This window comes from Ranitomeya imitator, chromosome 9 (assembly GCF_032444005.1).
Source record: "Ranitomeya imitator isolate aRanImi1 chromosome 9, aRanImi1.pri, whole genome shotgun sequence".
NCBI classification, from domain to species: domain Eukaryota; kingdom Metazoa; phylum Chordata; class Amphibia; order Anura; family Dendrobatidae; genus Ranitomeya; species Ranitomeya imitator.
The window spans coordinates 1,927,935-1,953,577 of record NC_091290.1 but is presented as its reverse complement, the minus strand read 5'-3'; the positions used below and the strand labels follow the sequence as shown (position 1 = coordinate 1,953,577).

Here is a 25,643-nt window from a genome sequence, read left to right as displayed (position 1 = left end):
ATTATTATTATTATTATTTATATAGCACCATTAATTCCATGGTCTGTACATGAGAAGGGTTATAATTTACAGTAAGCAGGTTTACAGTGACGGACTGGTACAGAGGAGCGAGGACCCTGTCCTTGTGGACTTACATTCTATGGGACGACATTATTATTATTATTATTATTATTTATATAGCACCATTAATTCCATGGTCTGTACAGGAGAAGGGTTACAATTTACAGTAAGCAGGTTTACAGTGACGGACCGGTACAGAGGGGCGAGGACCCGGTCCTTGTGGACTTACATTCTATGGGACGATATTATTATTATTATTATTATTATTTATATAGCACCATTAATTCCATGGTCTGTACAGGAGAAGGGTTACAATTTACAGTAAGCAGGTTTACAGTGACGGACCGGTACAGAGGGGCGAGGACCCGGTCCTTGCGGACTTACATTCTGTGGGACGATATGTGCTTGTACACACGTGTGATTGGGTAGAATCCTGCACATGCCTTTCTGTGTGAATTTCCCAGATTTCTGCATAAATTTGACTTGAAATTTCACAAAAGTTCTCAAAGTAGATTGTGAACAAAGTCAAATACAAGTAAAGAATATTACTACTTGTGAGGAAATTGATCCAGTCCCACATGTCTGAATGGTGAAAGTCTGTGACCCCTCGCTGTCAGTATCGGGTGTGAGCTCTCGGGCAGCAGTGGCTCCATCTGAAGGTCTCCAGTTATCGCTGATTAGTCCGGCTCATCGGACGGAGGATTTTAGCCCGTTCCATCACTTCACCTGTGATGTTGGTGGTTTTCTCCATGAGCTCCGAGCTTCACGTCCTTCGACAACATCTCTAGGATTACGGTCAGGACTGAGACTCGGCCGCTCCACGGCTTTATTATTCTCTGACTGTTCTTTTGTAGAAGGACGTCTGACTTTGGGCCGCTTTCTTCTTTCCCGTCCCTCATTCTCCTGAGATTCAGCTCACGGACAGCTGTCTGGACATTTTCCTTCAGAATTCGTTGTTCTACCATTGGTTGTGGCAGCCCTGGTCCAGATACAGCAAAATAGGCCCAAACCCTGGTAACACCACCACTGTGTCACAGGTGTAGGAGGATTTATGCTGAAGTTAGATATGAGCGAGCAGTAAAATGCTCAGGGGCTCGTTGCTCAAACCAAGCAATTCCTAATACTCTGGGGCTCGTTTCCCGTAACGAATATAATAGGAGTCAATGAGGTCTGGGGGTTAGTGAAAATATTCAAATGGATGGAAAAAGTGCTGAATATTAGGAAAACAGCATGGGGGAGACCCCTGGAAGCATCTCTGACCCCCAGATCAACAATGGTGTCACACTTTTACTCCACTTTAAGGACTGACAACAAAACAGACGAGAAATTGGAATTTACAGGGAAAAAATGATGTCAACCAAATTTTACTGTATGATGACTTGTATATAAGGCAAAATATGAAAAGAATTTACATTTTTTTTTATAAATTAAGTAAACCAAAATTGAATTTTTGAATTAAAAAATTAGAAATTCATGAAGGATGCAAGAACTGCCAAAAATTAGGGACTAAGATACACCCTGTATTAGACATAAAGGAGGCCTCATACACATTCTGTTCACAAAGTCATGCATTGGTCTCCTAGACTCATATAGGCTATGCACTAAGTGCAAATCCTGCCAAAAATTACAAGCAGGGTCATCCATACACCCTTGAAGGCACCAACTGGAGGGCCTCATAAAAAAAAATTAAGAAAGTGTGGTTGATGTACTTCTACACTCACAAAGGCTTTGCACAAAGTGTAAAATCAGGAAAAAATTTTAACGGAGGGTCATCGAGTCATGCATGGACTCTAGACGGCAACAGCTGACGGGCTCCAAGTGCTGCTGTCAACTGGTGTGGAAAAGTCGGCACTAATCCATTTTTATGAGAGTGAGCCTGCAGCACTTTTTGTTGACAGGCTAAAGCGCCTGTCTGTTATGACCCACCCCCCAGCGGCACTAAAAACCCACTTGTGGGGAGACTGCCTTAACCTGCTTCATGGAGCCCCATTCCCAGGTGCCTGGGATGTAAGTGACCCAGTTTTGGGTAGTGCTGGAGCCCCCGACATATAGAAATGGGCAACAGCCCACTGTGTCACCTGCACCATCGCCTGTTCCTGAATAGGAAGTGGGGAACACGAATGAGTACAACCTCTCGTGGGTGGTAGTAGCCTGTCTCGAGCCACCTTGAGGAGCCTTTCCCAGACCCGATCATTCCTCAAGAAGGGTTCATCCTGCTCTTTTCCTTCTCAGAACACACCCACCACATACCAGCGATGTTATCCCTCCATTTTGAGGAACGTGATCGTGGTTCCTGCTGTCAGCTCTTGCAGCCTTGGAGGCAAGTGTTTTGTTTCTACTGCCCGCTGGTTGAACAAGATGTTCTGACGGGTCTCAAACTCTTCTATGGACCCCCATAGTACATAACGACCTCCCCCGCGATGCCAACTGTCGGTACCTTGCGGCGTCAGATCGCATTTCTCAAGCCGTGGTCCTTGTCTCTTCCGACCAGCCTAGGCGCCAGTGTCTGCTCACCAGTTCCTGGATCTCCTGTCCGCAGTCTGCAAGAACCCTAGTGGTAAAAGGATGCAGCCTGGGTTCGGGCCTTGGTAGTTCCGGACCTACGCTGTTGTGCCAGCTTCCTCTGGCTCTTACATTCCTCCGATCGCTCACTTGGGATTCTCGCATGATTCGGCCATCCTTATCACCCACTAAGCACGTTACACTGTACAGATGACTAATTGAATCAAGAAAATGTTTTGAACGCTTTTTGGGAGTGTCATATGCCACAAACATGTAACCCAGAGCATGGAATACCCTATGAAAGAGTAAGAGAATCCAGAAAAATGTAAGAAAGCTTTTTTAGAGTGTTAAATAACACCAAATGTAACAGAAAGCATGTAATAGTCTATGGAACACAATATAGTCAATTTGTATAGTCATTGTTTTCACACAACAATAAAAAAAAAATGTGGTCATCTGCTACGGATATATTTAGCAATGAAGTGCAAAGCCCTAATCCCTGCCTATAAACTGCAGTCAGCGTTTCATCATAACAATTGCTTCTCTTCATGACTACCCTAAAAGACACCTTCAAGATTTAACATTTTTCGGGGATGACTGACCTTCATGTCCTACAGTGATGATGGACTGTGGTTTCTCCCAGTTGAGTGTTTTTTGCCGTATTCTGGCTTAGAACAGTTGTAGAATAGGCACATCCCAGTATGGAGCTTTGCACCATCACTGCCCCTGCAACACACCTGATGGGCGCTAACACTGAGGGCCGGTGATTCCACACAAACTCCTGATGAGGCGCCCTGATCATGGGAGTCATTCCAGGTGACGACCTGATGAAGAATGACGTGGGGTGTGAAGCCGTCATCAGAGTAACGGGGGACAAGGAGGAATCTGACGTGGAACACATATTCGGGTTTGTGTCTCTACTCCTTGTTTGCTTATTTCCCTCTTTCCTGGTTTTGCTCCATCACTATGAATCTACAATGTGCCCAGTACATACATTTGCACACAGACACTGTACACACACATACTAGGTCTATACGTGACGGGGACTCTCCGCAGCATCCACTGCAGACAGTGAGCTCTGGGCTCCTGGGGGCTCTGCACAATACACCAGGATGTGCAGGGATTTCTCCATGCTCTTCCCCTGATGTTGTGGGTTGGACCAACACAATCTTTGCTCCTACCAAATCCTCAGCTGCAGCCTCCCCCGTCTTCACTGCCGCAGCTCATCTTGTAGAGTGTGAGCTCTGGGGCCGCAGGTCTCCTCACCTCCTGGGTTAGTGATGTGCAGCACACTATTAGTGCGGCAGATTGAGGACGACATTTCTGACACTTTTCTATATATTTGAGAGATGATTGCAGGAATTAAAGCGCTTCACATAGAAACAATCATGTTCAGGTGCAAGGAAGAACTCTACAGCATGTGCGCAACACGCGCAGAGGAAGCATTATACCGCTACTACAGAAACAATCATGTTCAGGTGCAAGGAAGAACTCTACAGCATGTGCGCAACACCCGCAGAGGAAGCATTATACCGCTACTCCAACTCCTGCCGGGCACATTGTATTCCTCACCTACTTATGCCTCATTCACACAGGTACATAAAATATCAGGGCCCTCAGTGTTTAGTCAGTGGGCCCTCAGTGTTTAGTCAGTGGGCCATCAGTGTTTGCTCAGTGGGCCATCAGTGTTTGCTCAGTGGGCCCTCAGTGTTTAGTCAGTGGGCCCTCAGTGTTTAGTCAGTGGGCCCTCAGTGTTTAGTCAGTGGGCCCTCAGTGTTTAGTCAGTGGGCCATCAGTGTTTGCTCAGTGGGCCCTCAGTGTTTAGTCAGTGGGCCCTCAGTGTTTGCTCAGTGTGCCCTCAGTGTTTAGTCAGTGGGCCCTCAGTGTTTAGTCAGTGGGCCCTCAGTGTTTAGTCAGTGGGCCATCAGTGTTTAGTCAGTGGGCCATCAGTGTTTGCTCAGTGTGCCCTCAGTGTTTGCTCAGTGGGCCCTCAGTGTTTGCTCAGTGGGCCCTCAGTGTTTGCTCAGTGGGCCATCAATGTTTAGTCAGTGGGCCCTCAGTGTTTGCTCAGTGGGCCATCAGTGTTTGGTCAGTGGGCCATCAGTGTTTAGTCAGTGGGCCATCAGTGTTTAGTCAGTGGGCCATCAGTGTTTAGTCAGTGGGCCATCAGTGTTTAGTCAGTGGGCCATCAGTGTTTAGTCAGTGGGCCATCAGTGTTTAGTCAGTGGGCCATCAGTGTTTAGTCAGTGGGCCATCAGTGTTTAGTCAGTGGCCCTCAGTGTTTAGTCAGTGGCCCTCAGTGTTTAGTCAGTGGCCCTCAGTGTTTAGTCAGTGGGCCATCAGTGTTTGCTCAGTGGGCCATCAGTGTTTAGTCAGTGGGCCATCAGTGTTTAGTCAGTGGCCCTCAGTGTTTAGTCAGTGGGCCATCAGTGTTTGCTCAGTGGGCCATCAGTGTTTAGTCAGTGGGCCATCAGTGTTTAGTGAGTAGGCCATCAGTGTTTGCTCAGTGGGCCATCAGTGTTTAGTCAGTGGCCCTCAGTGTTTAGTCAGTGGCCCTCAGTGTTTAGTCAGTGGGCCATCAGTGTTTGCTCAGTGGGCCCTCAGTGTTTGCTCAGTGTGCCCTCAGTGTTTAGTCAGTGGGCCCTCAGTGTTTAGTCAGTGCGCCATCAGTGTTTAGTCAGTGGGCCATCAGTGTTTGCTCAGTGGGCCCTCAGTGTTTGCTCAGTGTGCCCTCAGTGTTTAGTCAGTAGGCCCTCAGTGTTTAGTCAGTGGGCCCTCAGTGTTTAGTCAGTGGGCCATCAGTGTTTGCTCAGTGGGCCATCAGTGTTTGCTCAGTGTGCCCTCAGTGTTTAGTCAGTGGGCCATCAGTGTTTGCTCAGTGGGCCATCAGTGTTTGCTCAGTGTGCCCTCAGTGTTTAGTCAGTGGGCCCTCAGTGTTTAGTCAGTGGGCCATCAGTGTTTGCTCAGTGGGCCCTCAGTGTTTGCTCAGTGGGCCCTCAGTGTTTAGTCAGTGGGCCCTCAGTGTTTAGTCAGTGGGCCCTCAGTGTTTAGTCAGTGGGCCATCAGTGTTTGCTCAGTGGGCCCTCAGTGTTTGCTCAGTGTGCCCTCAGTGTTTAGTCAGTGGGCCATCAATGTTTAGTCAGTGGGCCCTCAGTGTTTGCTCAGTGTGCCCTCAGTGTTTAGTCAGTGGCCCTCAGTGTTTAGTCAGTGGGCCATCAGTGTTTGCTCAGCGGGCCATCAGTGTTTGCTCAGCGGGTCCTCAGTGTTTGCTCAGCGGGCCATCAGTGTTTAGTCAGTGGGCCATCAGTGTTTGCTCAGCGGGCCATCAGTGTTTGCTCAGTGGGCCATCAGTATTTAGTCAGTGGGCCATCAGTGTTTGCTCAGCGGGCCCTCAGTGTTTGCTCAGTGGGCCATCAGTGTTTAGTCAGTGGGCCATCAGTGTTTGCTCAGCGGGCCATCAGTGTTTGCTCAGTGGGTCCTCAGTGTTTGCTCAGTGGGCCATCAGTGTTTGCTCAGTGGGCCATCAGTGTTTAGTCAGTGGGACATCAGTGTTTAGTCAGTGGCCCTCAGTGTTTGCTCAGTGGGTCCTCAGTGTTTAGTCAGTGGCCCTCAGTGTTTAGTCAGTGGCCCTCAGTGTTTAGTCAGTGGCCCTCAGTGTTTAGTCAGTGGGCCATCAGTGTTTGCTCAGTGGGCCATCAGTGTTTAGTCAGTGGGCCATCAGTGTTTAGTCAGTGGGCCATCAGTGTTTAGTCAGTGGGCCATCAGTGTTTAGTCAGTGGGCCATAAGTGTTTAGTCAGTGGGCCATCAGTGTTTGCTCAGTGGGCCATCAGTGTTTAGTCAGTGGGCCATCAGTGTTTAGTCAGTAGGCCATCAGTGTTTGCTCAGTGGGCCATGAGTGTTTAGTCAGTGGGCCATCAGTGTTTAGTCAGTGGGCCCTCAGTGTTTAGTCAGTGGGCCATCAGTGTTTGCTCAGTGGGCCATCAGTGTTTAGTCAGTGGGCCATCAGTGTTTAGTCAGTGGGCCATCAGTGTTTGCTCAGTGGGCCATCAGTGTTTAGTCAGTGGGCCCTCAGTGTTTGCTCAGTGGGCCCTCAGTGTTTAGTCAGTGGGTCCTCAGTGTTTGCTCAGTGGGCCCTCAGTGTTTAGTCAGTGGGTCCTCAGTGTTTGCTCAGTGGGCCCTCAGTGTTTAGTCAGTGGGTTCTCAGTGTTTGCTCAGTGGGCCATCAGTGTTTGCTCAGTGGGCCATCAGTGTTTAGTCAGTGGGTCCTCAGTGTTTGCTCAGTGGGCCATCAGTGTTTAGTCAGTGGGCCCTCAGTGTTTGCTCAGTGGGCCCTCAGTGTTTAGTCAGTGGGTCCTCAGTGTTTGCTCAGTGGGCCCTCAGTGTTTGCTCAGTGGGCCATCAGTGTTTAGTCAGTGGGCCATCAGTGTTTAGTCAGTGGGCCCTCAGTGTTTAGTCAGTGGGCCATCAGTGTTTGCTCAGTTGGTCCTCAGTGTTTGCTCAGTGGGCCCTCAGTGTTTGCTCAGTGGGCCCTCAGTGTTTAGTCAGTGGGCCACCAGTGTTTAGTCAGTGGGCCATCAGTGTTTGCTCAGTGGGCCCTCAGTGTTTAGTCAGTGGGTCCTCAGTGTTTGCTCAGTGGGCCCTCAGTGTTTAGTCAGTGGGCCCTCAGTGTTTAGTCAGTGGGCCCTCAGTGTTTGCTCAGTGGGCCATCAGTGTTTAGTCAGTGGGTCCTCAGTGTTTGCTCAGTGGGCCATCAGTGTTTAGTCAGTGGGCCCTCAGTGTTTGCTCAGTGGGCCCTCAGTGTTTAGTCAGTGGGTCCTCAGTGTTTGCTCAGTGGGCCCTCAGTGTTTAGTCAGGGGGTCCTCAGTGTTTGCTCAGTGGGCCCTCAGTGTTTAGTCAGTGGGCCATCAGTGTTTGCTCAGTGGGCCCTCAGTGTTTAGTCAGTGGGTCCTCAGTGTTTGCTCAGTGGGCCCTCAGTGTTTAGTCAGTGGGCCATCAGTGTTTGCTCAGTGGGCCCTCAGTGTTTAATCAGTGGGTCCTCAGTGTTAGCTCAGTGGGCCCTCAGTGTTTAGTCAGTGGGCCATCAGTGTTTAGTCAGTGGGTCCTCAGTGTTTGCTCAGTGGGCCCTCAGTGTTTAGTCAGTGGGTCCTCAGTGTTTGCTCAGTGGGCCCTCAGTGTTTAGTCAGTGGGCCATCAGTGTTTAGTCAGTGGGTCCTCAGTGTTTGCTCAGTGGGCCCTGAGTGTTTAGTCAGTGGGCCATCAGTGTTTAGTCAGTGGGCCCTCAGTGTTTAGTCAGTGGGCCATCAGTGTTTGCTCAGTGGGTCCTCAGTGTTTGCTCAGTGGGCCCTCAGTGTTTGCTCAGTGGGTCCTCAGTGTTTAGTCAGTGGGCCATCAGTGTTTAGTCAGTGGGCCATCAGTGTTTGCTCAGTGGGTCCTCAGTGTTTGCTCAGTGGGCCCTCAGTGTTTGCTCAGTGGGTCCTCAGTGTTTAGTCAGTGGGCCATCAGTGTTTGCTCAGTGGGTCCTCAGTGTTTGCTCAGTGGGTCCTCAGTGTTTGCTCAGTGGGCCCTCAGTGTTTGCTCAGTGGGTCCTCAGTGTTTGCTCAGTGGGTCCTCAGTGTTTGCTCAGTGGGCCATCAGTGTTTGCTCAGTGGGTCCTCAGTGTTTGCTCAGTGGGCCATCAGTGTTTGCTCAGTGTGCCCTCAGTGTTTAGTCAGTGGGCCATCAGTGTTTGCTCAGTGGGCCATCAGTGTTTGCTCAGTGGGCCCTCAGTGTTTGCTCAGTGTGCCCTCAGTGTTTAGTCAGTGGGCCCTCAGTGTTTAGTCAGTGGGCCATCAGTGTTTGCTCAGTGGGCCCTCAGTGTTTGCTCAGTGGGCCCTCAGTGTTTAGTCAGTGGGCCCTCAGTGTTTAGTCAGTGGGCCCTCAGTGTTTAGTCAGTGGGCCATCAGTGTTTGCTCAGTGGGCCCTCAGTGTTTGCTCAGTGTGCCCTCAGTGTTTAGTCAGTGGGCCATCAATGTTTAGTCAGTGGGCCCTCAGTGTTTGCTCAGTGTGCCCTCAGTGTTTAGTCAGTGGCCCTCAGTGTTTAGTCAGTGGGCCATCAGTGTTTCCTCAGCGGGCCATCAGTGTTTGCTCAGCTGGTCCTCAGTGTTTGCTCAGCGGGCCATCAGTGTTTAGTCAGTGGGCCATCAGTGTTTGCTCAGCGGGCCATCAGTGTTTGCTCAGTGGGCCATCAGTGTTTGCTCAGTGGGCCATCAGTGTTTAGTCAGTGGGACATCAGTGTTTAGTCAGTGGGCCATCAGTGTTTAGTCAGTGGGCCATCAGTGTTTAGTCAGTGGGTCCTCAGTGTTTGCTCAGTGGGCCCTCAGTGTTTGCTCAGTGGGTCCTCAGTGTTTAGTCAGTGGCCCTCAGTGTTTAGTCAGTGGCCCTCAGTGTTTAGTCAGTGGCCCTCAGTGTTTAGTCAGTGGGCCATCAGTGTTTGCTCAGTGGGCCATCAGTGTTTAGTCAGTGGGCCATGAGTGTTTAGTCAGTGGGCCATCAGTGTTTAGTCAGTGGGCCATCAGTGTTTAGTCAGTGGGCCATCAGTGTTTGCTCAGTGGGCCATCAGTGTTTAGTCAGTGGGCCCTCAGTGTTTGCTCAGTGGGCCCTCAGTGTTTAGTCAGTGGGTCCTCAGTGTTTGCTCAGTGGGCCATCAGTGTTTAGTCAGTGGGCCATCAGTGTTTAGTCAGTGGGCCCTCAGTGTTTAGTCAGTGGGCCATCAGTGTTTGCTCAGTTGGTCCTCAGTGTTTGCTCAGTGGGCCCTCAGTGTTTGCTCAGTGGGCCCTCAGTGTTTAGTCAGTGGGCCACCAGTGTTTAGTCAGTGGGCCATCAGTGTTTGCTCAGTGGGCCCTCAGTGTTTAGTCAGTGGGTCCTCAGTGTTTGCTCAGTGGGCCCTCAGTGTTTAGTCAGTGGGCCCTCAGTGTTTAGTCAGTGGGCCCTCAGTGTTTGCTCAGTGGGCCATCAGTGTTTAGTCAGTGGGTCCTCAGTGTTTGCTCAGTGGGCCATCAGTGTTTAGTCAGTGGGTCCTCAGTGTTTGCTCAGTGGGCCCTCAGTGTTTAGTCAGTGGGTCCTCAGTGTTTGCTCAGTGGGCCCTCAGTGTTTAGTCAGTGGGCCATCAGTGTTTGCTCAGTGGGCCCTCAGTGTTTAGTCAGTGGGTCCTCAGTGTTTGCTCAGTGGGCCCTCAGTGTTTAGTCAGTGGGCCATCAGTGTTTGCTCAGTGGGTCCTCAGTGTTTGCTCAGTGGGCCATCAGTGTTTAGTCAGTGGGTCCTCAGTGTTTAGTCAGTGGGCCATCAGTGTTTGCTCAGTGGGCCCTCAGTGTTTAGTCAGTGGGCCATCAGTGTTTAGTCAGTGGGCCATCAGTGTTTAGTCAGTGGGTCCTCAGTGTTTGCTCAGTGGGCCATCAGTGTTTAGTCAGTGGGTCCTCAGTGTTTAGTCAGTGGGCCATCAGTGTTTAGTCAGTGGGCCATCAGTGTTTAGTCAGTGGGCCATCAGTGTTTAGTCAGTGGGTCCTCAGTGTTTGCTCAGTGGGCCATCAGTGTTTAGTCAGTGGGTCCTCAGTGTTTAGTCAGTGGGTCCTCAGTGTTTAGTCAGTGGGCCATCAGTGTTTAGTCAGTGGGCCCTCAGTGTTTAATCAGTGGGCCATCAGTGTTTAGTCAGTGGGTCCTCAGTGTTTAGTCAGTGGGCCCTCAGTGTTTAGTCAGTGGGTCCTCAGTGTTTAGTCAGTGGGCCCTCAGTGTTTAGTCAGTGGGTCCTCAGTGTTTAGTCAGTGGGCCATCAGTGTTTAGTCAGTGGGTCCTCAGTGTTTATTCAGTGGGCCATCAGTGTTTAGTCAGTGGGCCCTCAGTGTTTAATCAGTGGGCCATCAGTGTTTAGTCAGTGGGTCCTCAGTGTTTAGTCAGTGGGCCCTCAGTGTTTAGTCAGTGGGTCCTCAGTGTTTAGTCAGTGGGTCCTCAGTGTTTAGTCAGTGGGTCCTCAGTGTTTAGTCAGTGGGTCCTCAGTGTTTAGTCAGTGGGCCATCAGTGTTTAGTCAGTGGGTCCTCAGTGTTTAGTCAGTGGGCCCTCAGTGTTTAGTCAGTGGGTCCTCAGTGTTTAGTCAGTGGGCCCTCAGTGTTTAGTCAGTGGGCCCTCAGTGTTTAGTCAGTGGGCCCTCAGTGTTTAGTCAGTGGGTCCTCAGTGTTTAGTCAGTGGGCCCTCAGTGTTTAGTCAGTGGGCCCTCAGTGTTTAGTCAGTGGGCCATCAGTGTTTAGTCAGTGGGCCCTCAGTGTTTAGTCAGTGGGCCATCAGTGTTTAGTCAGTGGGTCCTCAGTGTTTAGTCAGTGGGCCCTCAGTGTTTAGTCAGTGGGTCCTCAGTGTTTAGTCAGTGGGCCCTCAGTGTTTAGTCAGTGGGTCCTCAGTGTTTAGTCAGTGGGCCCTCAGTGTTTAGTCAGTGGGTCCTCAGTGTTTAGTCAGTGGGCCATCAGTGTTTAGTCAGTGGGCCATCAGTGTTTAGTCAGTGGGCCCTCAGTGTTTGCTCAGTGGGTCCTCAGTGTTTTAGGATCAGCATTTGGTCAGTTTTACCATCAGTGTTTGGTCAGTCTCCTATTCTTTGCAATGTTAATGACGGACGCTGATGCCATCTGTGTGCTCAGTGCTGTACGTGTTTTCATGGACCCTTACACTTGTATTGGCACATTTCATCCGTGTGTGTTTTGCCCAGATAGACGGTGTGAAAAAACACGGAAATGATAATAGTACTGTCGATTATAATAGGTGCATGTTGGATCTGTCAAAAAACAGGGGGACACAGATACTGCAAGGCGGAGGTGTGAATGAGGCCAGCAGATACGGCAGGGCCACAGGCTGTGGGTTCCTGGACAGATGCAGCAGAGCTAACTGTGGGCTCTGCTATATCTGCACATAGCACGGCCCTGGCACACGCAGTAGATGGGGGGGCACTCGACGCAGAGCCGGCATCTTCTTCACATTCCTGCAGGAATCAAGTGCATGCTAAGTATCAGCGCTGATTATTTAATCAGAGGAGGCAGCGTCGCCGCCCGCCATCATTCGGGTGGCAGATAATATTTCCCTCATACAATAATTGTGCACCTGTCGTGATGGGAGTTGCTCACAGAAGTCTATAGCCCTCCCCCACCACAAAAAGGCAGCCATGGGCATAAAGATCCCCCCAGCAGCTGCCCCTCATAGACCTGTGCCCCCGAGGCAGGAGGCCGACCCCGGCTGTAACGGCCCGATCCTGCAGATACTGACAGGATATTATATATATATATACCGTATATATATATATATATATATATATATATATATATATATATATATATGTACCCTGAGGAGACATACAGCAGGTCGCCCTCCCCGCAGCCTCCGAGATATTAATACAGAAGAACAAACACTCGCAAACATGGCTGTCAGCAGAATTTGCATGCCGGAGTGTTTATGGCAGACGGAAATGATCCACAATACTGGAGCTAACTACATTATTTTTTATGCTAATTACAGCTGCAGCTAATTTGCATGCTAATTTTTCACTACAAAAAACTTTAAACCAGAGTAAAGCAAGACAGCTGCATCCAAGTCAAAGGGCTCCGTACCCTGCGAGAAGCACAATTTCCAATCCCATGTGATCAGCCGCGGCCTCAACTCTGAGTACAGGAAGAATATGCGCAAATGACAGCGGACTGCCAACGACCCGCCAAACCAGTGGACTGCCAACGACCCGCCAAACCAGCGGACTGCCAGCGACCCGCCAAACCAGCGGACTGCCAGCGACCCGCCAAACCAGCAGACTGCCAACAACCCGCCAAACCAGCGGACTGCCAGCGACCCGCCAAACCAGCGGACTGCCAGCGACCCGCCAAACCAGCGGACTGCCAACGACCCGCCAAACCAGCAGACTGCCAGCGACCCGCCAAACCCAGCGGACTGCCAACGACCCGCCAAACCAGCGGACTGCCAACGACCCGCCAAACCAGTGGACTGCCAACGACCCGCCAAACCAGCGGACTGCCAGCGACCCGCCAAACCAGCGGACTGCCAGCGACCCGCCAAACCAGCAGACTGCCAACAACCCGCCAAACCAGCGGACTGCCAGCGACCCGCCAAACCAGCGGACTGCCAGCGACCCGCCAAACCAGCGGACTGCCAACGACCCGCCAAACCAGCGGACTGCCAACAACCCGCCAAACCAGCGGACTGCCAACAACCCGCCAAACCAGCGGACTGCCAGCGACCCGCCAAACCAGCGGACTGCCAACAACCCGCCAAACCAGCGGACTGCCAGCGACCCGCCAAACCCAGCGGACTGCCAACGACCCGCCAAACAAGCGGACTGCCAACGACCCGCCAAACCAGCGGACTGCCAGCGACCCGCCAAACCAGCGGACTGCCAGCGACCCGCCAAACCAGCGGACTGCCAGCGACCCGCCAAACCAGTGGACTGCCAGCGACCCGCCAAACAAGCGGACTGCCAACGACCCGCCAAACCAGCGGACTGCCAGCGACCCGCCAAACCAGCGGACTGCCAACAACCCGCCAAACCAGAGGACTGCCAGCGACCCGCCAAACCAGCAGACTGCCAGCGACCCGCCAAACCAGCGGACTGCCAACAACCCGCCAAACCAGAGGACTGCCAGCGACCCGCCAAACCCAGCGGACTGCCAGCGACCCGCCAAACCAGCGGACTGCCAACGACCCGCCAAACCAGCAGACTGCCAGCGACCCGCCAAACCAGCGGACTGCCAACGACCCGCCAAACCAGCGGACTGCCAACGACCCGCCAAACCAGCAGCCTGCCAAAGACCCGACAAACCAGCAGACTGCCAGCGACCCGCCAAACCAGCGGACTGCCAACGACCCGCCAAACCAGCGGACTGCCAACGACCCGCCAAACCAGCGGACTGCCAACGACCCGCCAAACCCAGCAGACTGCCAACGACCCGCCAAACCAGCAGACTGCCAGCGACCCGCCAAACCAGCGGACTGCCAACGACCCGCCAAACCAGCGGACTGCCAACGACCCGCCAAACCCAGCAGACTGCCAACGACCCGCCAAACCAGCAGACTGCCAGCGACCCGCCAAACCAGCAGACTGCCAACGACCCGCCAAACCCAGCAGACTGCCAACGACCCGCCAAACCCAACAGACTGCCAGCGACCAGCCAAACCAGCGAACTGCCAACATTGCCAACAACCAGCCAAACCCAGGGGACTGCCAACAACCAGCCAAACCAGCGGACTGCCAACGACCCGCCAAACCCAGCAGACTGCCAACGACCCGCCAAACCAGCAGACTGACAGCGACCCGCCAAACCAGCAGACTGCCAACGACCCGCCAAACCCAGCAGACTGCCAGCGACCCGCCAAACCCAAGAGACTGCCAGCGACCAGCCAAACCAGCGAACTGCCAACATTGCCAACAACCAGCCAAACCCAGGGGACTGCCAACAACCAGCCAAACCCAGCAGACTGCCAACACTGCCAACAACCAGCCAAACTTGGCGGACTGACAATGACCAGCCAAACCAGCGGACTGCCAACAATCAGCCAAACCCAACGAACTGCCAACAACCTGCCAAACCAGCGGACTTGCCAACAATGAGCTAAACCCGGCGGACTGCCAACAACCAGCCAAACCCAGGGGACTGCCAACAACCAGCCAAACCCAGCAGACTGCCAACAACCAGCCAAACCCAGCGGACTGCCAACAACCAGCCAAACCCAGGGGACTGCAAACAACCAGCCAAACCCAGCGGACTGCCAACATTTCCAACAACCAGCCAAACCCAGCGGACTGCCAACAACCAACCAAACCCAGCGGACTGCCAACAACCAGCCAAGCCCAGGGGACTGCCAACAACTAGCCAAACCCAGCGGACTGCCAACAACCAGCCAAGCCCAGGGGACTGCCAACAACCAGCCAAACCCAGGGGACTGCCTACATTGCCAACAACCAGCCAAACCCAGCGGACTGCCAACAACCAGCCAAACCCAGCAGACTGCCAACACTGCCAACAACCAGCCAAACCCAGCGGACTGCCAACAACCAGCCAAACCCAGCGGACTGCCAACAACCAGCCAAGCCCAGGGGACTGCCAACAACCAGCCAAACCCAGCGGACTGCCAACAACCAGCCAAACCCAGCAGACTGCCAACACTGCCAACAACCAGCCAAACCCAGGGGACTGCCAATAACCAGTCAAACCCAGCAGATTGCCAACAGTGCCAACAACCAGCCAAACCGAGGGGACTGCCAACATTGCCAAACCCAGGGGATTGCCAACACTGCCAACAACCAGCCAAACCCAGCGGACTGCCAACATTGCCAACAACCAGCCAAACCCAGGGGACTGCCAACAACCCATCAACCCAGCGGACTGCCAATAACCAGCCAAACCTAGCGGACGGCCAGTGACCCGCCGAACCCAGTGGACTGCCAACAACCCGCAAAACCAAGCAGACTTCCAACAACCCGCTAAACCCAGCGGACTGCCAATGACCCATCAACCCAGCGGACTGCCAACATTGCCAACAACCAGCCAAACTCAGGGGACTGCCAACAACCAGCCAAACCCAGCGGACTGCCAACAACCAGCCAAACCCAGTGGACTGCCAACAACCAGCCAAACCCAGGGGACTGCCACCAACCAGCCAAACCCAGGGGGCTGCCAACAACCAGCCAAACCCAGTGGACTGCCAACAACCAGCCAAACCCAGTGGACTGCCAACACTGCCAACAACCAGCCAAACCCAGGGGACTGCCACCAACCAGCCAAACCCAGGGGGCTGCCAACAACCAGCCAAACCCAGTGGACTGCCAACAACCAGCCAAACCCAGTGGACTGCCAACACTGCCAACAACCAGCCAAACCCAGTGGACTGCCAACAACCAGCCAAACCCAGTGGACTGCCAACACTGCCAACAACCAGCCAAACCCAGGGGACTGCCAACAACCAGCCAAACCCAGGGGACTGCCACCAACCAGCCAAACCCAGCGGACTGCCAACAATGAGCAAAACCCAGCGAAAGTCCAATGACCCGCCAAACCCAGCAGACTTACAACAACTCATCAACCCAGCGGACTGCCAATAACCAGCCAAACCCAGCGGACAGCCAGCGACCCGCCGAACCCAGTGGACTGCCAACAACCCGCAAAACCCAGCAGACTTCCAACAACCCGCTAAAACCAGCGGACTGCCAACGACCCATCAACCCAGCGGACTGCCAATGACCACCCAAACCCAGCGGACTGCCAATGTCCAGCCAAACTCAGAGGATGGCCAACGCCTCCCCAAACCCAGCAGACACCCATCGACCCACGAAGCCCAGAGGAAGACCAATGACCCGCAAAACATCAGTCTACAGTTCGTATACACAATCATCAACTACAGGAACCAGAAATGTACAAATAACTATCAGAAGTGGCTCCACATAATTGCCACCAAATTGGACTCCGCACTTGCACAGGAAAATAGAACAATCCAGTCGGGAAAATAATTATAACAGAAAATGGGGATCCACAGTCCACTCCTCCAGCGCATGGGACACCAAGCGTAAGTCACAAACGGCGTTTAGTCACGGTCCACAGAACTGATATATCTACACTCGGCCGGTCGGTGGGGTCTTTTTGTGGGGCATTTAGTCACGGTCCACAGAACTGATATATCTACACTCGGCCGGTCGGTGGGGTCTATTTGTGGGGTGTTTAGTTACGGTCCACAGAACTGATATATCTACACTCGGCCGGTCGGTGGGGTCTATTTGTGGGGTGTTTAGTCACGGTCCACAGAACTGATATATCTACACTCGGCCGGTCGGTGGGGTCTATTTGTGGGGTGTTTAGTCACGGTCCACAGAACTGATATATCTACACTCGGCCGGTCGGTGGGGTCTATTTGTGGGGTGTTTAGTCACGGTCCACAGAACTGATATATCTACACTCGGCCGGTCGGTGGGGTCTATTTGTGGGGTGTTTAGTCACGGTCCACAGAACTGATATATCTACACTCGGCCGGTCGGTGGGGTCTATTTGTGGGGTGTTTAGTCACGGTCCACAGAACTGATATATCTACACTCGGCCGGTCGGTGGGGTCTATTTGTGGGGTGTTTAGTCACGGTCCACAGGACTGATATATCTACACTCGGCCGGTCGGTGGGGTCTATTTGTGGGGTGTTTAGTCACGGTCCACAGAACTGATATATCTACACTCGGCCGGTCGGTGGGGTCTATTTGTGGGGTGTTTAGTCACGGTCCACAGAACTGATATATCTACACTCGGCCGGTCGGTGGGGTCTATTTGTGGGGTGTTTAGTCACGGTCCACAGAACTGATATATCTACATTCGGCCGGTCGGTGGGGTCTATTTGTGGGGTGTTTAGTCACGGTCCACAGAACTGATATATCTACATTCGGCCGGTCGGTGGGGTCTATTTGTGGGGCATTTAGTCACGGTCCACAGAACTGATATATCTACACTCGGCCGGTCGGTGGGGTCTATTTGTGGGGTGTTTAGTCACGGTCCACAGAACTGATATATCTACACTCGGCCGGTCGGTGGGGTCTATTTGTGGGGTGTTTAGTCACGGTCCACAAAACTGATATATCTACACTCGGCCGGTCGGTGGGGTCTATTTGTGGGGTGTTTAGTCACAGTCCACAAAACTGATATATCTACATTCGGCCGGTCGGTGGGGTCTATTTGTGGGGTGTTTAGTCACGGTCCACAGAACTGATATATCTACACTCGGCCGGTCAGTGGGGTCTATTTGTGGGGTGTTTAGTTACGGTCCACAGAACTGATATATCTACACTCGGCCGGTCGGTGGGGTCTATTTGTGGGGTGTTTAGTTACGGTCCACAGAACTGATATATCTACACTCGGCCGGTCGGTGGGGTCTATTTGTGGGGTGTTTAGTTACGGTCCACAGAACTGATATATCTACACTCGGCCGGTCGGTGGGGTCTATTTGTGGGGTGTTTAGTTACGGTCCACAGAACTGATATATCTACATTCGGCCGGTCGGTGGGGTCTATTTGTGGGGTGTTTAGTTACGGTCCACAGAACTGATATATCTACACTCGGCCGGTCGGTGGGGTCTTTTCGTGGTGCTTATTTTTCCCATACCTTAATTATTTTATTAACTTATCCTTAAAAAATTTATAAAAATGCATTTAGAAAAGAAAAATATAAAGAATTGAGAGGCTTAAGCATCTGGAGACGACACAGGCAACATCAGAACTGGGACAAAAAAAATGAAATATTCTACAAACCCTCATCCACAGAGTAATTTGTGACCTGTCCATTTATGCTGCCAACGTCGCTGTGCACGGAGCTTTTCCGCTCTGAACAGCACAATGAGGATTTCTGCGCAGATTTACACTCGGATTCTGTGTGAGATCCTGGTAGATCCTCGCCTGCGACGCTTCGTCCATACAAACAGGGTACAGTCATTCCGATTATTACCAATAACTGAAGAACAGACTGAAATGTCTGCCGCTTCCTCCACAGCCCTGTGCACACACTTAAAAAAAAATAAAAAATGCTTTAAAAAAGCTCAAAAGACTTCATTTCTCTTGGTAAAACATATCTTTGCTGTTCAGTGTTTGAGCTTTTTCTTCTTCAAATTTTGAAAAACGCCTGGTGGGAAAAGAAGAGGCTTCAGTCCCGTGACTCCTGACGGCCACGGCTGAAACTCCTCAAAACACCCTGAGAAAACGATAAATTCCTGTAAAATCGCCCCAAAAAGGAGCGAATGCTGACACTGTGGTGTGTGATGTCCTACTGAGAGGCTCCAGCCCCGCTGAGAATACATGACCCCCCGGCCCGACCCTGCATGGCACAGCCCGGCTCCTCTTACCTTTAATCTCTCCCAGAAGGTCACCGGTGTTCAGTCGCTCCATCTTCTCCTTCCAGTCTTTAGAGAGAAGCTTCTCCATACAGGAGGCGTCTGCGGAGAGACGGTGTGGTTACTACGGTGCGGTTACTGCGGTGCGGTTACTACGGTGCGGTTACTGCGGTGCGGTTACTACGGTGCGGTTACTGCGGTGCGGTTACTACGGTGCGGTTACTGCGGTGCGGTTACTACGGTGCGGTTACTGCGGTGCGGTTACTATGGTGCGGTTACTGCGGTGCGGTTACTACGGTGTGGTTACTGCGGTGCGGTTACTATGGTGCGGTTACTGCGGTGCGGTTACTATGGTGCGGTTACTGCGGTGCGGTTACTACGGTGCGGTTACTGCGGTGCGGTTACTATGGTGCGGTTACTGCGGTGCGGTTACTATGGTGCGGTTACTGCGGTGCGGTTACTACGGTGCGGTTACTGCGGTGCGGTTACTATGGTGCGGTTACTGCGGTGCGGTTACTGCGGTGCGGTTACTATGGTGCGGTTACTGCGGTGCGGTTACTATGGTGCGGTTACTGCGGTGCGGTTACTACGGTGCGGTTACTGCGGTGTGGTTACTATGGTGCGGTTACTGCGGTGCGGTTACTACGGTGCGGTTACTGCGGTGCGGTTACTATGGTGCGGTTACTGCGGTGCGGTTACTATGGTGCGGTTACTGCGGTGCGGTTACTACGGTGCGGTTACTATGGTGCGGTTACTGCGGTGCGGTTACTACGGTGCGGTTACTGCGGTGCGGTTACTATGGTGCGGTTACTGCGGTGCGGTTACTACGGTGCGGTTACTACGGTGCGGTTACTGCGGTGCGGTTACTATGGTGCGGTTACTGCGGTGCGGTTACTATGGTGCGGTTACTGCGGTGCGGTTACTACGGTGCGGTTACTGCGGTGCGGTTACTGCGGTGCGGTTACTGCGGTGCGGCAGCAGAAAGCAGACATTCAGCCATTGATTGCCGAGTGTACACCAAGTGTACACGAGAGCCACGGGGTCCGCATGCTCCTGAGCACCCCCAATGCTGTCCTAAAGACCCACAGCCTGGTCCCATGCAGAGCAGTCCTATACAAAATATCCACAGCCCCCCCCCTGAGCATCAGCAGTCCTATACAAAATATCCACAGTCCCACCCTCAGCAGTCCCATACAAACTATCCACACTCCCACCCTCAGCAGTCCCATACAAACTATCCACACTCCCACCCTCAGCAGTCCCATACAAACTGTCCCCCAGCCGGTGGGGTAACAGTCTGCAGACCATCACTGGGCGGGCGTCTTCTGCAGGGAGTGATCGTCTGCAGGGAGTGATCGTCTGCAGGGGGTGATCGTCTGCAGGGAGTGATCGTCTGCAGGGAGTGATCGTCTGCAGGGGGTGATCGTCTGCAGGGAGTGATCGTCTGCAGGGAGTGATCGTCTGCAGGGGGTGATCGTCTGCAGGGGGTGATCGTCTGCAGGGAGTGATCGTCTGCAGGGAGTGATCGTCTGCAGGGAGTGATCGTCTGCAGGGAGTGATCGTCTGCAGGCTTCTATCTTACACAATGATCTTTCTACTTCTCGAGTCTATATATTTAATCCGTTTAAAGAGACAGCGCCCCATAAATGCAGGCAGAGATAAATGCAGGCAGAGATAAATGCAGGCAGAGATAAATGCAGGCAGAGATAAATGCAGGCAGCCTGGCGCTGCTGCTGCTGCTGGTGATGCATCTGCCCTGATGGTGCAGCCGCTGCATTCAGGGGGCTCAGGTGGGATTCTGGCTCTGGGGGTTTATCAGCTGTCATCTCAGCCTGAGCCATCGCACTATAAATCTGCAGCGCTACAAGCAGAGGTCATGTACAAAGCGCGGGGTCAGCCAGCACCTGAGCTTTGGGGTGGGGGTCCCTTTATGGACAGTTATTACCCAGAGCCCTCAATCAGCCGAGGAATGAATGGAATCCGATGCTGGTGCTAGAACCTGATAAGAGGGGAACGTACGGGATTAGCACGGAGATTCCTCTCCTAATAGAAGCCAGGCTCATCCCCACTCACCTGGACCGCCCAACAGCCACAATCTGAGCACCAGGGGGCCCCAGAAGGTGAGAGCAAGAAGGGGGCATCAACAGCTCCAATAGTAGGTACACAGGTGACCCTGGAAGGGGTCCAACCCGTATAAGCTGGCATCAGTCAGATGAAGGCCGGAGCCTGAAAGGGTCTACGTTATAGATGAGAGGCTACAGAATGCAGCAAAGTCACAGAAATCAAGAGGTGTTATTCCAGTGTCACCGACAGACGCCACAGACATGCACAAATGACAGCAGTCACCGACAGGCGCCACTGACAGGAGTCACCGATAGGAGCCACTGACAGGAGTCACCGATAGGAGCCACCGACAGGAGCCACTGACAGGAGTCACCGATAGGCGCCACTGACAGGAGTCACCGACAGGCGCCACTGACAGGAGCCACTGACAGGAGTCACCGATAGGAGCCACTGACAGGAGTCACCGATATGGGCCACTGACAGGAGTCACCGATAGGAGCCACTGACAGGAGCCACTGACAGGAGTCACCGATAGGCGCCACTGACAGGAGTCATCGATAGGAGCCACTGACAGGAGTCACTGATAGGCGCCACTGACAGGAGTCACCGATATGGGCCACTGACAGGAGTCACCGATAGGAGCCACTGACAGGAGTCACCGATAGGCGCCACTGACAGGAGTCACCGATATGGGCCACTGACAGGAGTCACCGATAGGCGCCACTGACAGGAGCCACTGACAGGAGTCACTGATAGGCGCCACTGACAGGAGTCACCGATATGGGCCACTGACAGGAGTCACCGATATGGGCCACTGACAGGTGCCACTGACAGGTGCCACTGACAGGAGTCACCGACAGGTGCCACTGACAGGAGTCGCCGACAGGTGCCACTGATAGTAGTCACCGACAGGCGCCACTGATAGGAGCCACTGACAGGAGTCACCGATAGGCGCTACTGCCAGGAGTCAGTGACAGGCGCCATTGATAGTAGTCACAGACAGGCGCCACTGACAGGAGTCACCAACAGGCGCCTCTGGCAGGAGTCGCCGACGTGCCACTGACAGGTGCCACTGACAGGAGTCACCAACAGACACCACTGACAGGCACAACTGACAGTCACTGCTGAACAGCAACACTGACAAGAGTCACCGACAGACGCCACTGACAGAAGTCACCGACAGGCGCCACTGACAGGAGTCACCAACAAATTTGTAAATACGGTGAAAAACAATTTAATGAGGTAGAGTACATACAGAAGACGTTTGGGTCTGTGTAAAGACCTTCATCAATGTACCTCACTTAAATGTTACAGGGTACCTAGGTCATATGAAGGACAAGGAGTCCCTGTTATGGACTAATGGCTCGTGATGCAACAAGGCAGGCCACAAGGTAGAGGGATGTGTATGGATCACGGACGCAGTATCCACCGCTTGTCCACTGGATTGATGAAGGTCTTTATACAGACCGAAACGTCTACTGTATGTACTCTACCTCATTAAATTCTTTTTCACCGCATTTACAAATTTGTGTATGCCAAGTTTATCTCAAAATTTATTACGGCTTGAGCACCACTCTTTAGTAGTGCCTACGTTATTTAATCTAAGGAGTCACCAACAGGCGCCACTGACAGGCGCCACTGAAAGTCACAAATGACAGGAGTCACAGACAAGCACTAAAGAATACAACACATGGCTGCTACACAACGGTCTTTACGCCTGCAGCTCAGAGCTGGCTTTGCCATATTCACATAATAAATCTTGTTATTGCTCATTATTACTTTTGTAATTACAGAGACACTTATAGTTGATCAATACAGTCATGGCCAAAAGTTTTTGCACCCTTTAAATTGTTTAAAAAAATGAAGTATTCCTCCCAGAACATTATTACAATTCCACACGTTTTGTTATACACATGTTTATTTTGTTTGTGTATTGGAACAGAACAAAAAACAGAGAAAAAAATAAGACAAATTAGACATAATTTCTCACAAAACCCCAAAAATGGGCCCAACAAAATTGTTGGCACTCTCCACTTAATATCTGTTTGCACCCCCTTTGGAATAAATAACTGCCATCAGTCGCTTGCTATAACCACGCACAAACTTCTGACAACTCTCAGCTGGAGTTTTGGACGACTCTTCTTACAAACTTCTCCAGGTCTCTTCTATTTCGACTTCTCCCAACAGCAATTTTCAGATCTCTCCACAGGTGATCAATGGGGTTTAGATCCAGACTCATTGCTGCCACATCAGAACTCTCCAGCGCTTTGTTTCCATCCATTTCTGGGGGCTTATTTAAGTATGTTTGGGGTCATTGTCCTGCTAGAAGACCCATGACCTAGGACCCAAACCCAGCTTTCTGACACTGGGCACTACACTGCCACCCAAAATCCTTTGGTAATCTTCAGATTTCATGATCCCTTGCACATAGTCAAGGCACCCTGTGCCAAAGGCAGCAAAACAACCCCAGATAATTTCTTTCTAGGTCTCATTACATTTTCTGCAAACAGTAGAATGATGTGCTTTACCAAAAAGCTCTATCTTGGGCTCATCTGTCCACAAGATGCTTTCCCTGAAGGATTCTGGCTCACTCACGTACATTTTGGCAAACTGCAATCTAGCTTATGTCTCTGTGTCAGCCGTGGGTGCCCTGCCATAGCGTTTCAGGTCATTCACGTGAGGACAAACAGTTTGCGCTAACACTGAGGTCCCCTGAACCTGCATAACAGCATGGATTTCTTTGGCGTTTGATTGGGGCTGCTTGTCCACTGTCCGGACTATCCTGCGTTACAACCTTTCATCAATTTTTGTCTGCCGTCCACATCCAGGGAGATAAGCTACAGTGATATTGGATGTAAACTTCTTGATCATGTTGTGCACCGTGGGCAAAGGAACATCAAGATCTCTGGAGATGGACTTGTAACCTGGAGATTGTTGTTATTGTTCAGCAATTTTTGCTCTCAGACAGTTCTCTTCTCCTCTTTCTGTTCTCCATGCTTAGTGTGCCACACACAGACACACAATGCAAAGGTCGAGTCAACTTCCCCTCTCTTTAACTGGTTTTGGTGTGATTTTCATATTGCCCACACCAGTTACTTGCCACAAGTGAGGGTGAAAAAGCATCACATTCTAGAAACAAAGTGGTCTACCCACAATTTGGGGGTTTTGTGAGAAATTACAGAGAAGGAAATAATTATTTGATCCCTTGCTGATTTTGTAAGTTTGCCCACTGACACAGACATGAACGGTCTATAATATTAAGGGTCGGTTAATATTATCATTAGAGACAAAATATCAAAAATAATGGTCTTTCCCATGTTGTAGAGGTTAGAGTCAGACTTATTCATGGAGTCTTTTATAAAGGTGACTATGTAAGGCCGGTTTCACACGTCAGTGGCTCCGGTACGTGAGGTGACAGTTTCCTCACATACCGGAGACACTGGCTCACGTAGACACATTAAAATCAATGTGTCTCTGCACATGTCAGCGTGTTTTCACGGACCGTGTGTCCGTTTGAAAAACACGGAGACATGTCAGTGTTTGTGGGAGCGCAGGGATCACACGGACCCATTAAAGTAAATGGGTCCATGTAAAACACGTACTGCACACAGATGCTGTCCGTGTGCCGTGCAGGAGACAGCGCTACAGTAAGCTTGTGGTGCTGAAGCCGCATTCATTTCTTCTCTCCAGCAGCGTTCGCTGGAGAGAAGGAATGGAGAATCATTTTTTTTGTTATTGTTGTTAAAATAAAGTTCCGGGTAATCTCCTCCCTCCCCCTGTGCACCCCCGCCCGCTGGCATTAAAACACTTACCCAGCTCCCTCGATGCTTCCATCCTCTCAGCGTCGCAGCTCTTCCTGTATGAGCGGTCACGTGGTGCCGCACATTACAGTGATGAATATGCAGCTCCACCTCCCATAGGGGATGAATAAGCGGCACCACGTGACCACTCATACAGGAAGAGCTGCAACGCTGAGAGGAAGCGCCGAGGGAGCTAGGTAAGTATTTTAATGCCAGCGGGCCGGCGCAAAGGGAGAGGGAGGGGGGAGATTACCGGGAACTTTATTTTAACAACAAAAATTTAAAAAAAAAAAAATGATTTTTCATTCCTTCGCTCCAGCGAACGCTGCTGGGAAGAAGGAATGAATTCTGGATTCAGCACCCAAAGCAGGGGACAGCACTTAACTCTAGCGCTGTCTCCTGCATGGTGCGTGTGGTACCCAGTCGGCACACGGACGGCCGGGCACGGATAACTCCGGTAACGATTTTTCCGGTACCGGAATTACCTGGACGTGTGGGACAGGCCTAAGACAGCTGTCTAATGCAGGTAACGAGGTGATTAGGAGCCAGAACTGGTCTGTAAGAGTCAGAACTCCTGCGATAAAGTATTCTGAAAAGTTCCCAGGCTAGACCTGCGGCGACTCCATGTCCGGTGGATACCTCTCCATGAGGCGTCACCGCAGACGTTGGTGACGATCCCTCTTACTGGTCCTGTCTCCGCCATCTTCATCTGTCGCGTCCGCTGCAGCATCTCGCAGCCTCATTAGCTGTAAATGACATTGTAATGCCGGGACGGTGCGACCTGTGAGAAGATCAGTGTCCGGCGACCTCACAGGAAAGAAAACACGACTTTCCATTTGCTTAAATAATCTCATTAGTGCCTATGAAATGTGTTGAGGACAGAATTCTCGCCATTCGCATGTTTTGTCTGAGGACAGGATTTTTTTTCGTTCTACAGTGAAAACACATAAAAAGAAAACGTAAACGGGAAAGTATAGCCGGCGAACATCAAAGCGCCAAATGTCAACCCTTATTATTTCAAATCAGCTTTGACTTTTAAAGACTTAATAAACTGGCACAGTGTGCGGAGCCCCATCTATATCCATGAAAATAATGATCGCGGCCTCGTGGCTGCTCTGCTTAATGAGTCAACAATTCCTCTAGGAGCGCGATGTGATGTTTGCAGAAAGATCCTCACAAATGAGATCACGTGCCCGACCCAACGTGGCTGCCGTTTGTTGCTCCAATTTTCAATTTCCGTAAAAACCTTAACAGTGTGCACAAGATTTTCAGGTGATCAGTAACGGGGCTCAAAGAAACCGGGCGAAACCTAAAAAGTGTCACAGCACAAGGCTAAAGAAACGCTCC

At 51.6% G+C, this 25,643-nt stretch overlaps 1 protein-coding gene across 11 annotated transcripts in view; it reads right to left on the bottom strand.

Moving 5' to 3' along the window:
* Positions 1–25,643, bottom strand: part of SOX6 (SRY-box transcription factor 6) — an 846,804-nt gene that overhangs the window by 305,955 nt on the left and 515,206 nt on the right. For all 11 annotated transcript variants that reach the window (XM_069739870.1, XM_069739868.1, XM_069739873.1 and 8 more), the window contains one exon: positions 18,445–18,534. In XM_069739870.1, the coding sequence (XP_069595971.1) occupies positions 18,445–18,534 (90 nt within the window). The remainder of the gene's footprint in view (positions 1–18,444; positions 18,535–25,643) is intronic.